Source organism: Brachycentrus maculatus, unplaced genomic scaffold, assembly GCF_059751285.1.
Source record: "Brachycentrus maculatus isolate JH-2025_06_01 unplaced genomic scaffold, ASM5975128v1 h1tg000089l, whole genome shotgun sequence".
NCBI classification, from domain to species: Eukaryota; Metazoa; Arthropoda; class Insecta; order Trichoptera; family Brachycentridae; genus Brachycentrus; species Brachycentrus maculatus.
The window spans coordinates 2,089,795-2,109,467 of record NW_028280843.1 but is presented as its reverse complement, the minus strand read 5'-3'; the positions used below and the strand labels follow the sequence as shown (position 1 = coordinate 2,109,467).

At 28.1% G+C, this 19,673-nt stretch overlaps 1 protein-coding gene across 9 annotated transcripts in view; it reads left to right on the top strand.

Moving 5' to 3' along the window:
- The window catches only part of LOC148310710 (potassium voltage-gated channel subfamily KQT member 1-like), a 261,723-nt gene that overhangs the window by 92,496 nt on the left and 149,554 nt on the right, over positions 1-19,673 (top strand). For all 9 annotated transcript variants that reach the window (XR_015837366.1, XM_088257926.1, XM_088257927.1 and 6 more), the window contains one exon: positions 6,323-6,457. Coding sequence is in view for 8 of the 9 variants with exons in the window: in XM_088257926.1 (XP_088114052.1) it covers positions 6,323-6,457 (135 nt within the window). In the remaining variant the exon portion in view is untranslated. The remainder of the gene's footprint in view (positions 1-6,322; positions 6,458-19,673) is intronic.

Genomic DNA, 19,673 nt, shown 5'->3' with positions numbered 1-19,673 from the left:
TTAAGATGCCATCAGTGTAATTTTATAAAGCTTTTGTCTTTGTTTAATCCTCATCATATATTTTAGCCTCAGAAAATACGTCCTTCAACCATAAAGCCTTCAATTTTATTCGAATGATATTAAACGGTTTTATCAACCAAAAAGGAAAAGCGTGTTAAAAATAATGTTGCATTTTTTGTTTGCTGATAAATTGTTTTTGAGTCTTGCTTATTTCAAACGAAGATATCGCGGAAGAAGTAGCATACAAAAGATTAAAGATAAGTTTCAATTGAAACATAAATATAAGCGGCCAAGAGCTATATTTTACGAAAATAGCGCAATACAATAAAAAAAATCAATTGTGAATATTATATTTTATAAAGTGATGACTTAAACCAGCCAATGACAAGTCGTAAGCCCGGTAAATGCCCAGATTTCCATATTCTTCTTTATCCATGGTATGATTGAGATATCAATAAAAAATCTTATCATGCGTTAATCTTATATTAACTATAATTATATAATATTAATGAATAGAAAAAAATATATATCCCTTATCCACACCCAATGGTGCATGGGATACTGTATTGTATTGACGCAGTGTTATCTTAATCCTTACTCACATTATGGCCAGGTGATTACTCCTGGACTTCAGGGACCAGTTCAGGGTTATGGTAAAATAAATATTGGAGTGTAAAATTACAAAAAAATATTTTCACCCCCCCGGGAATCTAACCCAGGTCCACTAGCACGATAGCTAAACACGCTAACCATTACACCTCGAAGGCGGACCAAAATATATGTCGTAGCTCTATCAATTATTAGTATTCTCAAATATCTTTTCTTAACTTGAAATAAATAGTAAAATTATGTCTGCTTTTATCGCAATTATTTCTTCCAATTACTTTCCAATTAACTTCGGAATTGGATTTCCCAAACAACTTAAAAACAATTTTCGGGAACCCTCATTAATCTAAACTTGAAAGTTTAAAATTGGCTATGTTTGTAAAATTTGAAGCCCTCCAAACGCGAGTGGTTAATAAATAATTATTGACTAGTACAGGTTACGTAGCATAATTGCTTTTGTTAAACAATATCACATTATTTCAGGGCAAGTGCAGCCCCCTAGATAATAAATCAAGGCGCCTATATCAATGGCACATTCATTTTAAAATTTATAGCTTTAAGCACATTCGTAAGTTGGATTCTCCATTAGCGTAACAGCATGACATTATAATAATGTATAACGACATATTTAAAAGAACACAAAAAGGTTAATTGCTACACTGGGAAGGAAACACAGATGAGGTATCTGAATACAAAAAAGGGGACGAAATTAGTCACCCAAAATACATTTTTAACTTCTTGCTGTAACTCGCTACCACTTGCTTTTCCAAAGGTATGGGCAGTGCTCACTGTCTGTGCATCTCTATAAGATAAAGTGCATCACATTACTATAATGCGAATGTGGACAAGATATAGGGGATGAAAACCATGCGTTCTTTCAGTGTCCGCACAAAGAAAACTTTCTTAATAGCTTAACACAGGCAGGAATCCAACTTCCCACCCAAGTATCCACCTCTATTTCTGAACCTAATTTTAGAATCGCGGTCATAATTTCTAAAATGATAAAGCCAAACGCATTTAAATGATGATTTTTTTATTATAATTATCGTTATTTTTGGACATCTCATCAAAGATAAAGAAGAATATGGAAGTCTGGGCATTTACGGGGCTGACGACTGTCATAGGCTGGTTTAAGTGATCACTTTACACGCGTGTAATATTCACCATTTCTACTCGTCATTGACAACCACTCTACTCAAATTCTTAGAAGTTCATATATATGGCCCAATTTTGAAACATTATTCTTGAATCCTTCTGTAATTGGAGATAAGCCAGATTTTGAGAACAAGTATTTGGACACACTCAGAATGTTGTAAATTATTTTTGTTTGTGTTATTTTGTTATTAAATCTCTAGTTTAATCTTGAGGATTTGTTAGGATCAAAGCCATGCATTTTTTTCTCTGCTCTGTTCGGTCTTCAGCCATCCCCTTCAGCTGTGTATGGAAGGTACAGTATATATCGTGGCGTATTTGGTCTAGAATAAAGATTCTTCATACTCTCGGCAAGGATACCAGTCGATCTTTGAATCATTCGTTCCCTTCAGTATCATTCATTCCGTCCAGGAGATCTTAATGCCGCAGCACATGGCTCATCCACTCCACACGGCTCTTCAATATGTTGTTTGACAGGTGCCTGATTTCTCTTATCCTCCTTACGAGCTCGTCGTTCGTAATGTAGTCTCTCCAGGAAATTCTCACTATTTGACAATTCCGCATCTTGAATGCTCCCGATCTTATTCAATCTCTTTCACATATGCACTATGTCTTGCAGCCGAAGATCAAAAGACTCTTACATATGTCTGGACCAGATACTTGTGAAGCTCAGGTCCACGTTGTTGGACTTGAAAATCTGAGATCTCTTGAAAAGGCTAGCTTTGCCTTTACTACTATTTGCTGCTCCGACTGTCACGTGTTTCGAACCTACCCGTTTCGAACATACGCGTTTCGAGCCTACGCGTAGGTTCGAAATATGTATAAACCTTTAATCAAAATAGTATGGTACGTAGCTACGTACCATACTTTTTTCATTAAAGGTTAGTATAGGATACTAACTGTACTGGGAGGAAAGAAACTCATTACTTTTTGGAAATTAATTTTTGCCAACTTTACTAGACTCTGGAATGAATTAGAATCTCTACGTAAAAAATGCATTAGGTATGTCTTTTTACTTTTGAAAAACATTTGCAACATTCCTCTCCTTGGAACATAATTATATTATTTCCTATTTTTTAAAGGGGCATCAATCTCCCTATAACTCCTTAAATCATCTTATTTGCTATGGATTCCAAGTTATAAATAAATATAAAAACTTCAACTTTCGAGTTATAATTTAAGGTTTGATCTGAAACTATTTAGGCATTAAAGTCCCACATTGGAATATATATAATATACAGCTTTGAAAGTTACAAACTTTGACCACTCATGCTAATCTATTTTTTGTTGGTTGTAAAATATTGTTTTATATCAATATAGGTCCGGGAATGTAAGAAGTTCTAACAAAAAAAGTAAAAGTACAAAAATACAGTAAATAGTACGTTATTTTCATACCCTTAAAATCGGAAAGAATTTTACCGAGACTCACTTTGTTATCTGAAAACAATAAATCAATCTTCCTAGCATTTGAAATGACTGTTGCCTTATATTTATCATGTTTATTTTATTCGTTGTTCTTTGCAAAACTACCAAAATATGAACTCTGAATGCAAATATTATCACAAAATATTGTTCCTTGACGAACCTTTTCGCATAGAATTTAATGGAGAAAGAACAACTAATGATGCAGAACGGTTTTTCGCTTTGTCGAGTTTTCCTTTCAATTTACTGAATTCACAATGGAAACTCGATACGTTGAGTACACAATGCACTTCATAGACTGATTCCAGTTCATTTTCAGGTAATTGTAAACAAAGCGCCTTTTCAAAAAGTATAAATTATTAATAAGTAAATTATTTCAAGAGAGACACATCAAATAAAGTTATACAACCTAATATTCAACACGTTAGCAGCAGAAATAATGCTTTAGATTACACAACTAAAAGTAGGTTGGTATTCTTGTACGTAAAGAATCGCATTAAATAAATTTGTGTTTTTTTCCAACAATTTAGATTTGATACAATTTTCTACGCTAAATAACTTTATATGTATATATATATATATATATATATATATATATATATATATATATATATATATATATATATATATATATATATATATATATATATATATATATATATATATATATATATATATATTTATATATATATATATATGTATATATATATATATATATTTATATGTATATATATATGTACATATATATATATATATATATATATATATATATATATATATATATATATATATATATATATATATATATAATATATATATATATATATATATATATATATATATATATATATATATATATATATATACCGTAAAGTGGGTATACATTGCACCAAAATACTGCATTTTTTCAAAAAATTGTCTATTCAGATCAGGTTTTTTACTTTTTCTGAGGTTTCAACTATTGCAATGTAATAACACATATACCTGTAACATGTCTGATACGTTTTTAAATTTTTATCTATTTTGCCCGTATTTTTTTTTATTTTAATATTTTGGTGCAAAGTATCCCGGGGTAAAGTACAACTTTGCACCATGATATTTTCTCTACACTTTTCGTACTAGAATCCAAATTTATGCAAAGTAAAGGCTATCCTACAAGTTTCGTTGCACCTTATGAAGGGTTTTGGCTCACAGTTCACTAAATGCAGATTATAATATTGTATAATTATGGAAAAATAAGACACTTGATAGAAATTAAAAAAAAATATATTGAAAAATCTAACAAAAATTTTTTTTTTCAATACTGAAGGTTTAAAATTATATAAAATAAAAGGTGGATATTAAAACATATCGTACTACATAGGTAATAGGAAATAAAATAAAATTAGGTCTAAATATGGTCAAGTTCCGGGACGGTAAAGAAACCTCTTTTGGATTGCATTTTCGGTTCTTTTATGGAACCCGCTACATCCTTCCAAGAATATTGAAGAAAGTCATCCTTCATCGGTTACTTCCACGATTTGAGACTCTCCTGCATGGATTTAACAGCTCTGTCTTTCTTTATTTCCAAAATCTGTCCCGGAAAATTTTCTCCTTCATAATGAAATACGACATATTTTCCCACCTTCTTTTTTACTGGTCCTAATGAAACGGAAGAACAAATACGATAACTGGTTTCAGTCATAGTTTTTGTTCTTTTCCCTCTTCCTCAAAGCTTCCGTGTGAACTATAATCAGTTAATGCTAGATATGCTGGAAGTTTCGATGCGGAAGGTGGAATCATGGATGTAGTTGGTTCAGGTAGCATTTGTGTCTCGTCAACGTTCATTTTGACATTTGGATCGTGAGCAATGCTCTTACCTGGTTCTATCGGTATCGTTTTCCTGCGTTTTAAGACTGAATTCTTTGGGTTGAATCTGTTTTCTTCCAAAAACTGTTGAAAACTCTGGCGCACGTCATCGTCATACGCTTTTAATGGCAACCGATTAAGCAACTGACTAGTTTTAGCAACAGTCAAGGTTTTATGTCTTTGCAAAAATGATCTTATCCATTCAGAGCCTGGTACGTTGTTCTTTAATATTCGTACTCTTCTGCCAAATCTATCCAAATAGGCTATTAGAATGTAGCGAATGTTAAAAACACTCACTGGGAAACCGTACTCACTCATGTCTACTATGCAGTTTACGATGGATTGCTCTTCGCCCTTGTCACATATCGGAGGTTTTCCCACAGATTTTGTGTGCTGACCTTTGAGCTTATAGTTAATCGTCCTTCTGGGGATTTTGAAAATTTCTTCAGCCTTTCTTTGACTGATTGTACCATTTCGAATGGCCTCCAAACACTGCTCCACTCTCTTCGGTGTAAAATCGCAGTATCGTCTGGCATAAGGCCGCTGTTTGTGTGTTCTTGACATTTTTGAAAAAAATATACCATCAGGAATTAAGTAAGTACACAAAACCAATAGATATTTAGCAAACATGTCAAGTTGTATTAGCCGTTTTAAGACTTTTCATCAAATTAATTAACTATGGCCTTTTGTGGATACTTTGCACTCGGTGCAATGTTACCCCAAATGTGGTCAATACAAGTCAGTTTTTAAAAAAATATTATTTTTACATAAACTTGACAACGTAACTAAAAAATACAGCATTTGAGAAAAGCAGGGCCTATCTACCTACGATTTAGAGACCACTCACTTGTTGTATATAATTAGTAATATACCAGATGAAACGTATTTTTTTAACTGCAATGGCAGTATCATTATTTCAAAATGACAGCATACGCATACACAAAGCGGACAGCATGTTTCTTGACAGTTGCTGTCACTTAGCATTTCAAATATTTTCGATTGGATCGTTGATTGATACATGTTAAATATTTTCTTTGCTACAAATTTAAATTATGCACTTTTCTTTATATTACATTTCACAAGACTGAGCCACATCCACACGTGGCCAGATACAGCTTATTATTTTAAATTAGTACTCATAAGTTTGCAATTTTTTCTAAGCTCAGTAATTGATTATAACAGAGGTACTCAATTACTGAGCCATTAAGCATTGAATTGTAAAGTTTGACATTTGAATAATTGATATAATTAGACTTCAATTACAGTAAATTGATTGTGTATTGATTTGTTGCAGGTTCCTAATGGTGTTCATGTGTTTGGTGCTAAGTGTGTTCTCTACAATTGATGAGTACGAAGAAACTGCGGGGAAAATACTATTTTATATGGAGACGGTCGTAGTCGTGTGGTTTGCAATCGAATTCATTTTAAGGTAAGGACTCTCATATATTAATAGAATATCTATCATTCTTAATATAAATATGTATATATATATATATATATATATATATATATATATATATATATATATATATTAATATATATATATATATATATATATATATAATATATATATATATATATATATATATATATATGTATATATATATATATATATATATATATATATATATGTATATATTTATATATATATATATATATATATATATATATATATATAAATATATATTTAAATATATATATATATATATATATATATATATATATATATACATATATATATATATATAAATATATATATATATATATATATATATATATATATATATATATATATATATATATATATATATATATATATATATTTATATATATATATATATATATATATATATATATATATATATATATATATATATATATATATATATATATATATATATATATATATATATATATATATATATATAAATATATATATATAAATGTATATTTATATATATATATATATATATATATATATATATAAATATATATATATATATATATATATATATATATATATATATATATATATATATATATATATATATATAGATATATATATATATATATATATATATATATATTTATATATATATATATATATATATATATATATATATATATATATATATATATATATATATATATATATATATATATATATATATATATATATATATATATATATATATATATATATATATATATATATATATATATATATATATATATATATATATATATATATATATATATATATATATATAAATATAAATATAATCACTGGGATCTGTGTAATCACAGGGAAATAAATAACTTACTTTACTTATGACGACGGATGAAGCTGCTATACATTGCAATTTTTTGAAGAAATTATTGTTTTACAAACTCAATTTCTTAGAAAATAGACAAAAGATTATGTCGAATCGATAAAACTATCACATGCATCCATCGTGATTAATATTTTATAGCAAGTTTCAGCTGAGGTTGTTGTTTATAATTCACAAAGAAGGTTTTCAATACAATTGTTAGTTTACTCATTGGTATATCAATAATCAACAGTATTTCATACAATCTTTTTCAATATATCTTAATTCACTCTATTAAAAAAACGGTTTAAAACAAACAAATCGCAGTCATACAGGAGAAAGTAACCAAGTGTTTTTTTTACCAAAATGTGATCATTGACAATTTGATATCTTACTAGCTTAATATTGCCCTGGAAAAAATCCCAAAGTATTTTAAACTTGGAAGTTTAAAAATGACTAACTGCATTGATGTTTATTTTCTTGCCAAGCAAAAGTTGCTTAAATAGCCCCCCTGAATATTTTACGTTTTGTTAGTTGGTCACTTTCTCCTGTACGAAATAGTAATTGAAACTAACTGCAATTTCACGTCTCAATTAAAAATATCTTGTTAAGTATAAAATTGAAATGTGAAAATGATTTTTTAAGTAAAATTGACATAAATTATACATTTTTCATCTCAACAACGAAGAATAAAAATATAAGTCTTTGTATTTACAAGGCTTATGACATGTTATAGGATGGATATGTGATCACTTTACAAACGTGTAACATTCACCATTCTACCAATGCTTGTCAACCTCATTACAATTTTTTTGGAACTTATACATTTATCTCTTTAAAATCTCTTGGCGCTTTTTGTTTAAATTCACAGGAGACATTTATGGTTGGTTTTAGAAAGTTTTTTATTTAGTAGAGACCCTTTTATTTAGCTGTATGCAAAATCCTCACCGGACATTTATTATCATTAAATTTTAGATGCAAAGATAATTCCAATCTTTATGAAGTGAATGGTCAAAATTCACTATGTTTTCGTTAGTGATTGATTTTTTTTCGTAATCGTTTGTAAAATTAATAACGAAAGGCTTAATTTGGCAAAAAAGGGGGTAAACCAGTTCGTTAAATTGTTCTTTATAATTTTTGGGCATGTTTTTTACAGAAATATAATAGTAACGAATATAATTATCTATAAAATAATTATTTATTTAGATTTGTATTGTATTATATTGTAGACTACGTATGTATGGTAAGTTGAAGTCTATCACTTAAATGCAATGTTTGATTTAGCTACCGTACATTATTAATAAAGGAACTAATGAGAAAATTATATATTTTTACAACTTGCTGTTTTACGAGTCCCGTGCGTAATAGCTGGTTAACCATTTTTTTACGAGTCGGTTCCTTCATAACTCATTTCATAACACCAGTTTTTCTAGAAAAATGTTCACCTCAATATAAAATTCATACTATGAGAGAAGCTTTTTCATTTTGAATCGATTCAAAGCGGCACTAAAAAAGTTAGCTTTACTACGCTTAACCGAATGGTTACATTCTGAAATAAGTATGCACATTTTATTGAAAGTTACATGGAATATTTCAGCCGAGAATATAAAAAAGTTTTTCCTTTATACAGTTTTCAAGGACGCATAAAAGGGTTCTTGATCCAAAAATGAGGTTCTTTTTTTATTGAACAAATAACTAATCTGAAAGTTATTCCGTATTGGCTTTATTAAAGGAAAATATTTTAAGTACATTTAGAAGTTTCCTGGAATTTATTTTTTTAAATAGGGGAGTATTTATTTTAAAACAAATAAAATCCACGGGTTATCATTGATAGATTAACGAATTGCACTCTTTCACAATAACTATTTGGTGCGGAACATTCTCTCTGTGTTCGTTTAACGGCGGGCAGTTAAATTATCAATTTATTCGGATTCATTAACTTATCATAAAATAAATAAGTTTTAAAGGAGAAGTGATCTTAGTAAGTACTTTTGTAGTACAACAATCTATATATATATATATATATATATATATATATATATATATATATATATATATATATATTTTTTTTTTTGTATGCATATATATATATATATATATATATATATATATATATATATATATATATATATATATATTTTTTTTTTTTTTTCTCTTTTCTTTCTGACTTCAAATTGAATACAAATTCGAATCCGAAGTCAAGGCTCGGAAGGAAAAAAAACTTACGTTTTTTTTATATATTCAAGCCATAAAATATTTATGGTTTAATACATTAATATATAATGTATTTTACAATCGATTTCATTGGATTTTAATCATTTGCGGTAGACGTATTTTGACTAAGTTTAATACCACTTGGATACAATTTTATGACAGTTGAAAAAAAACACCATAAAATTCTAGTCGCGACATTAATAGCGAGAAGTTTTCAAAGTTGTAATAAAGATCCGTTAAGCTTGAGTAATAATTTAAAAACTGAAACGTTATAAAACATTCGCGGGAAATTTCGTATCGTAAACGGTTTATCGAAAATACATAGGTTATGCGTCACCAATTTTTAAAATCGATATCACACTAATAAAGAATCGTTATTATTTAAATTAAAAAAAAAGTAATTTTTCAAATATTGAATTAGGTACCTAAGCCTTATTAAGATTTTTAATTTTTAATTTTTTTTACTAAGCCTCTACTCGTTTACGAGTGTCTTTATTTATTGAGATTAATCAAGTTATGTTTTTTTATTGAGATAATATTTACAATTTTTTTAAAAAATAATTTCATTTATAATACAGGATGTTTTTTTTGACGTATACAAATTTAAATTTCCCGAATTATATTGATAGTGGTACCTGCCGTGTGGCATATAGCGCTATGTTGTTGAAACCACAGCTTTGTCACATCAATGCGATTCAATTGAGGTACGAAGAAGTCAGTAATCATGGTTCTGTAGCGCTCTCCATTGACCGTAACATTCTGGCCGTCATTGTCTTTTAAAAAATATGGGCCAATGATTCCACCTGCCCATAAAGCACAACAAACAGTGACTTTTAATAGATGTAAGGGCGTCTCGAAAAAGGTTTTTGGGTCTTCTCCACTCCAAATTAGGCAATTCTGCTTATTGATATTGCCTTTAACCAAAAATGTGCTTCATCGAAGAATGAAAATTAGCGTTAAAAAATTGGATCAAGTTGGATATTTTTTCGGCCGATTTATCGAACCTACGACGCCCATAATGGTCATTCAGTCTATTCATGGTGAAATGGCAAAACGTACTGACTACGAATCTTCTGTCAACTGTCAAATTGATAGTCCATTGTCAAATTGACAATGTCGCCAGTTTAAAAACCAAACCTCCTTTGCATATGATTTACCATAAAAACAAACACTACGTTATTTTGATTATTTACTTAGTTTCGATTTAGATTTGCAAATTCGGAAAAATAATTACTTGTTAGTTCATGGCTATGTTCTCTTATTCTAATTCTTAGACTTCTCGCAGTTTGGCCGGTATATTTTGATTATTTTGTTATTTTGATTCATTATTCTTAATGTCGTTAGTTACTATTAAAGAACGAAAAACGATGAAGGTAGAACTCAAAAAACGCTATCAACATCTGAACAGCCAAAAAATTCTAAGAACTTAGAATTATATGATATCGACTTATTCAATCAAAGACACGTAAAACGCCGTTTATGTATTAAAATATTAAATTAATTATTGAAGTGATAAGACCGCTTAATTAATAAATTTAGTTAACAAAAACAATTGACTTTTTACTTACTTTCTTTTCTGTTTAAGAATTTTACCAACATGTTTTTTTTGTTCCTGAAATCTGTGAAAACCTTTATAACATAAACATGTTATTTTATTTTGTCAACTTGGCTCAAAGTTTAGACGGTTATAGTCTTATTAAAATAATGTATCTACCGTGTAATGGGATTTTTAACGATAACTGTTTTGTTTGCTTTTAGTAATTTTAAATGTGGAAAACCTATAAATATTTTTTTTGTTTACATAAAATAATTCTGGTTACTATGAATGAAATAAAAGTGACATTCATTTTTACAATCAGCATTTACTGCATTGTTATACATATTATGATTTATTATGGAAGTTGTGATGTCTTGAACTAGTTATTAGTACATTTTGACATCTCAATATAGAAGAAGAAAAATATGGAAGTCTGGTTATTTACAAGGATCTGTCATAAGCTGGTTAAGTGATCATTTTAAACACGTGCAACGTTTACCAATTCTATCCATATTTGACAACCTACTCAAATTTTAGAATGATTAGATTTATTAATCAATCTCGTGACGTAGCATGAGTTCACATTGTTGGATTAAGGAAAGCTTTTATTAAGCAGAGACTCTTTTATTTGCATGCAAGATCCGAAACCCGGAATTAGTAGAATTGGTGAATGTTGCACATTTGTACAGTGATCACTTGACCATCCTTTGACAAGTCATAATCCCTAAAAATACCCAGACTTCCATATTATCCTTCATCTAAGTTGAGATGTCAAATGTAAAAATAACTCCCAAATGGAAAAAATCATTTGGACACAATGTTGTAAATAGTAAGTAGTTTATTATTAGTAGTTAATTTCAGGATAAAAGGTTGTATTAGTTACGATAATCGATTACCATTAAAAATCATTTCCATGTTTTTGGTAGAAGGTGAATTTTAATCTTATAAAATTACAAAGTTCTTTCAAAATACAGCAAGCGATAGATCCTCTAAATTAATTAAGAATGACAAGAACATTTTTTTAATTTGTTCCAAGACTCGACCAATTTATCTTTGATCTCCCTCATGATTATTGATAGCTCAAAGCAGCATCTGGAAAATAGGGTGAAATCACCAGCGAATCTGGGGATGAACGGAATTTCTAGACAGCAAGGACACCATGATATATTATTATAGATTAGACCTTCAGATTGCAGTTTTTTCATCATTAATCGTTTAAATTATATATATATATATATATATATATATATATATATATATATATATATATATATATATATATATATATATATATATATATATATGTGTGTGTGTTTAACTTTATCTTTTCTCAACTCTATCCACACCTAATAGAAGAAGTGTTATCTTGATCATCATTCACATAAAAGCAAGGTGAACAGTCTTGGTCTTCAGGTACCAGTATATTAGGAAATTCATTATATCCATTTTACTTTCCTCAGTATTGATCTTGGAACTTATAGCACGGTATACAAATGCTCTTACCAATACACAATAGAGGTGGACGATAAACGTTCTAAATTAATTTTTGTATCATTTAAACAAAAAAAAAACTGATTTATGAAAGATATTTTAAGGTATTTTTTTATTTTATTTTTTTTAATAATGAAAGATATTTTAAGGTATTTTAACTAATATAAAATACACACTTCTAAATAAACAGATTTTTGCCAAGTAAAAACTTGTTCAATCCAACCATAGATGGCTCCACTTAACTCTCACATTCACACACGTGTCATGAGATTTATGACATATGTTGGGGTACCAAAAATTTGATAATGTGGTTGCCATTCATGAGGTAGAAAGGTAAATTTCACACATATGTAAAATGATCACTTAACCAGTCTCTACGTGTGACACCTTATAAGCTCTGTAAATACCCACACTGTCTGACTATTTTTTATCTATGTTGAGTTATCAAATTTTCTTATTATAATATTCGTACCATCTTTCTATGTACGTGTGTTGTATTAACTTTTTGAAAAGGCATTTTTATTATTATATTATATATTTTTAACTTTTTACCGGTAAAAATACAAGTAAAAATGATGAAACCATTATATGCTTTTAAACATCCGATTAATTTATTACTTATGATAATATATCGATATAAATAAAAGTAATTCAATTATTTTTGACATCTCATCAAAGATGAAGAAGAATGTAGAAGTCTGGGCATTTACGGGGCTGACGACCGTCGTAGGCTGGTTTAAGTGATCACTTTACACACGTGTAACATTCACCAATTCTACCTATTATTGACAACAGCACTACTCAAATTCTTGAAAGCTCTATATATATATATGAACCAATTCAGAAACATTATTTCTTGAATCACTAGAACTTCAATAGACACATCTATTGGTGAGATGAAAAGAAGCTTTTTATCGAGCAGAAACTCTTTTATTATTATTTAGACACACTCAAAATGTTGTAACAGTAATTGTATTTTTAAAACTGATTTTACTCTTTTCTCATATGTTAAGGGTGTTTCATGATCAGATGCCTCCCTATAACTTTCCTTCCACCCTTCTCTCACCGTGTGGTAGTGAAACGGTGTGACATTCCACGCGGTCGGGTCATGACACACCCCATATCATGTGACTATACATCCTCACGTAAATAATAGAAAGGAAAAGCACACACAGACAAACATTTGACATCACTCTCATTTTATTAGATGTCACCAGTTTAGTCAATAAAATTTCACCTTTCTCAGGACAAAAAAGAAAACAATAAAGATAATTGAAGTAAGACGAGCTTTTACTAAAAGCATATTAGATTTAACACGTGGCTTTGCATAATTTTTAATGATTGATTGTTTAATAAGTTAATAAAGTCCACTGAAGTTTCGAGAGAATTTAAGGAATGCCCGATTTGCTAATACAAAATTTGTTTCGTATTTTATTGTGAATTAATTCAAAAAGTATTTCCAAAGTTAAATAATCATGATGTTTGGATTTATAAATATGGATAAATGTAATATTTGTAAACTAAGTTTTGCTTTTTTTATTATTAAAAAAGGTTATCACAAATGTATAAAAAAAATAACTTGGACCAAAGATTAAAAATAGATGGTTAAAAATTTTCCGTGTCGTAGGTTGAGCGAAACATAAACACGAAGTATATTGAGTGTCTTATTCAGTGTAACAATAATGAATTAAAAAATAAATTAACTCACTTCTTTGAGTTTTTTCATTCTTGTTGCTTTATAAATAAATTTATTAGTTATATTTTTTACATATTTTATTTTAAAATATTTTATTTATACAAGGAATAACCCGTAAAGCTTCTATTTTAAATGCTTATATGCAGGAAGGATAGTAATGAAAGGGAAGGTAAAAATGAAAAATACATTACAAGCACCCAGGCCAATTGAAAATAAACCTTTCTTGAATTTATCTTGCACTTGGCGGGAATCGAACTCGCGACGCCAGTTTCGCAGTCGAGAGTCTACCCAACTACGCCACGGCGCCTGGCCTTAAATGGTAATATTTCACTTCAGTAGTCGGCTGTCCAAACTTAAAACACAGTACGGGACATTTTTTGTAGTACGTTTTTTTTTGCATTTTTGAACTAAGTAGCATTTACTAAGTCCAAAAATGCAACGAAAAAAAAGTTCTACAAAAAAAATGTCCCTTACTATGGTTTGAGTTAGGACAGCCGTAGTATCCAATTGAATTATTTGTGAAGGCATGCCTGAGTGGCTTGTTTTTGATATTAGGAATTAAATTTTGGCAGATTGGGAGTTTAACCTAGAGCCTTTGATTCAAAGTTTGCGACACTAACGACGGGACTACCACCCGACTCAAAATATAATTGATTAATCAGTAATTTAGAAAATTACAAACAGTTGTTAAATTTTTTTTCCAAGAGTAGATGCAGTACAATTATTGATGATTGTTAAATGCGGTAGATGTCAAATAAACGTCATTGTGTCGCGATGTTTTATGCATTAGAATAATTGGATTGTGTTTTTCGAGCGAGACACTAGTCGAATGGTAGATAAAACACTTGTTGATCGGAAGACGAAATAAAAATCTGTTACATTAAGTTACGACTCAAGACCAAGATTTAACGCCTTTGGACGCCGAGAAAATTATTATCTCCGAAATTGTTAGATTTTTACGAAGATATATGAGGGTGAAACTATAAGGGTAGCACACCACGACTCGGCAAACATAATTTTTATATGGGATCAACCCTTTTTGGGCAACAAGTCATAAAAGGGATCTTTTATGTGGACGAAACATGCGATGTAAGATACTCCGGGGAAAAATAATACGAAAATTCCTTAACGTTATTTAATCTCTATATTAATTCCACCCACGCAAATAAAACGAGATGAGTATTTTGCAAAACTTAAATCCAGATTTAATAAAGAGATAATCCAGATTTGTGAACAAGTGTTTGAACACTCAAAATGTTGTAAATAAATTAACTTGTGAAATTATAAGCTAAAATAATATAAATGAAAATAATATTTTCTGGCGTTTCTAATGTATGTGATTATAATCCAAGTTTCGAATCTCATATACTAATAAAAAGTTTCTGCTCAATAAAAGTTTCTTTTTATCTCACCAATAGATGTCTCTAGTGAAGTTCTAGTGAATCAAGAACAAGGTTTCTAAATTGGTTCATATAAATAGAACTTCCAAGAATTTGAGTAGTGTGGTTGTCAATAATGGGTAGAATAGGTGAATTTTACACATGTGTAAAGTGATCATTTAAACCAGCCTATGACGGTCGTCAGCACCGTAAATGCCTAGACTTCCATATTCTTCTTCATCTTTGATGAAATGTAAGAAAATAATATGAAACTTAAATAAAAAATAATAATACGCTTAGTGGCCTTCTGCTCCAAATATATCGCTAGGTAGATGAAACTTTGCTCAGAGTTGAAGCTCAGGGTTTGCATAAAAACCCTTTTTGATTAAAAAAACTTTATTGTTAATATCTATCAGAAGTTGAGAGTGAATAGGATATATCCTACAAAATAAATTTTATTTGCATTTTTATGAAGAAATATATTATTGGATATGCGTAAAATGAATGTTACATTGTTATATCGCTCACTCCTTTCAAGAACGTCATAAATAAAAAAACTTGATTTTTCAGGAGAACGTTTTTAAAGTTTAAAAATATAATACAATGTATTAAAAATAAATATCAAGCCACGTATTGAACTTTTTACTTTGCAACGGATCTTTTTAGGTAAAACCCGAATGTTTTTTCTCCATTTGAAAAATATTTTGTAAATTAAAAAAAATTATTATACAACACTTTCTGTCCTGTAGCGGGTAAATATTAAGTTAAAAATATGCCGCTTTTGCTGGGATATAGTACGTTTTCCGGGCATTCCGAAAACATGCTCAACTGAAAATTTACGATTTTTGATTTATGACGTTGTTGAAAGGAGTGAGCGATATCTGGTACATTACTGAAAATAATACCACAAAATCAACAAAGCTTTTAATATACGAAATATATATTTATTGAAGTTCAATCGATCTGAGAGAATTTCAAATAGAGAGAGTATTATCCTTAGAACCTTTTGCTGGACATATCCGACATATATGTGTGTTTACGTATATTCAAAAGCACAGTTCTAAGAATCATTGTAGAATTTACCAAACGAATGTGTGATTTAAAAAAATATAAGTTGTTATATAAAAATTAAAATGCATTCTATTCAAAACATCATCATATTATTATAACAGTTATACTACATAAACATATTTATTTGTTGGGAAGGCTACTTTCTGATAAAAACGATATGATGTACGATAGCAAAAAGTTCATTAATCACATAGTGTATTGGGTGAGAGAGGAGGGAGAAGGCATAATATAATCCACGTCTAAAAGCCTTCACCCCCTTTCCGCCCCTCGGATTGGCACTAATTAGCCCCACGACCGATTGGACGGTATTAAAAGGAAAGGCACTATATCACAAAAATTACTAGATTTTTTTAAATATTTACAATCACACTATTGACAAACAAAAGTTGATATCTCAACATAGTGAAAAAGAATATAGAATTCCGGGTATTCCCAAGGGTTGCGATCTGTCATAAACTGGTTTAAGTGATCGCTGTATACACGTTTTATATAAACAGCACCTGAGTGGAAAAATCCAGAATTCTAAGTAAAGATTTGGTAACACTGAAAATACTGTCAATAATTTACACTCACACACGCATATATATATATATATATATATATATATATATATATATATATATATATATATTTATATATGTATATATATATATATATATATATATATATATATATATATATATATATATATATATATATATTTATATATATATATATATATATATATATATATATATATATATATATATATATATATATATATATATATATATATATATATATATAAATATATATATATATATATATAAATATAAATATATATATTTTTATATATATATATATATATATATATATATATATATATATATATATATATATATATATATATATATATATATATATATATATATATATATAAATATATATATATATAAATATAAATATATATATTTTTATATATATATATATATATATATATATATATATATATATATATATATATATATATATATATATATATATATATATATATATATATATATATATATATATATATATATATATATATATATATATATATATATATATATTTATATATATATATATATATATATATATATATATATATATATATATATATATATATATATATATATATATATATATATATATATATATATATATATATATATATATATATATATATATATATATATATATATATATATATATATATATATATATATATATATATATATGTATATATATTTATATATAAATATCTATTTATCCTCATAGATACAGTAATATTATTATAAACACTTTAAATAAATATAAACCAGGCGTGGTACATGTAAAAAAAATACTGATTTATTCGCGGAGCTCAACAGAGTTGATAGGTTCGTGGTATTGTTAATGCATAAACACCTTTTACGAGTGCATTTAATAATTTAAAGAACATTTTATGATTTAATTAAACCATTAAAAAATAAAATCTCACTACTCTATGTCGTCTATCTGCAACTCGCCGGGCAGTAGAGGCAGGTAGAGTAGATACAATAGGGTTTTTAGGAAGAGGGGCTAAAAACCTTCCGAGCCCCTATTTCCTATCCCCTGCCAAAAAATTCAGGGCAAACATTTCAAACATTTATGAAAACTCGCGTTAGGCAAGGACTATTTACACGAGATGTTTGATCTGGAAGGTAAAGAGTGGCCATTTAGTGAAGGGTTATTTTGAAACGAAAGCTCTAAACTATTATTCATGTGTGTTGTGTAATATGTTTAAAATAATGTTGAATGTTACGGATTTTCTTTGTCATATTTAAAGCAATTAAAGAAGGTTACGACTAGACGTATCAGTAAAATATTTTAAGCTTTATATATTTTTTTCAATTTCTTAATTTACAAGAAATAATTAGGATTATTAATTGGTCATGAATAACTTGAAACGCTTCTGCCTTTAGCGAGAAAGCAAGTGTTTTGAACTAGAATTTTTTATTCATAAATTTTATGAAATTACGTAAAGTTTAAACGTAGAGTAAATTCACTCACGAGTAGGTAAAGGCTTTACAATTTAAATGTTGAATCCTAAGTAGAGTCATTATAAGAGGTGTTGCATAAGCCGTAGCTAGATATCAGAGTTACTGGGACGTTAGGTACCCCAAAGAAATTAAAACGCCCGATTTTTCATTTATTTATTTTGATTTGTAAGGTTAAAATACAAGAATCTCCATATTAAAACTGAAATTCTTTTATTTTTCACTTTATTTTAAACATTAAAAAACAAGAAATTGAAAAAAAAACATAAATGTATTAAAGTCTTAATTAATTTAAAATTTTCATATTCATAAAATTATTTAATTGAGTTTCTCAATTATGAAATAATATTTTTTATGGGTAACTAAGCCGTAGTTAACAAATAATATACATGTGACATAAATAAATCTTAAATTCTTCAACACATCCCCCTGATGTGTTATACAGTATGTAACAGTATCAATATGATTTAATAATAATTAATAATAATTAATTGGCAAAAAAACAATTAAAAAAAAAAAGAACGACAGCTTAAATTTGCCTTTTAAATATAAAATCTTTTGCCATTAAAAATATTCTGACGATTTGTAAGTTAAATGATATAATTCAACGGATTAAAGCGACATTAAAATCCTTGTTTCCAAAAATCCTTTGGCAGTATTCGTTAACAGGGTAAAGCCTTCATTAATTTTGCATTAATGATAGATTAGGGTTGTTCGTCGGCATAAAAATGTAATGATGTCAAAGATTAAAGGTTTACTGTCCATTCACATTTTTAAGACTATTAATCTATCAAATTCGCAGGATCATCCCCAAATCTTGTTCTGTTTTTTTTTCAAACCACGCTACCTACTAAAAGCTACTTTAATTTTTTGGCATCTCATCTAGAAAGTTTTAATAAAGCATTG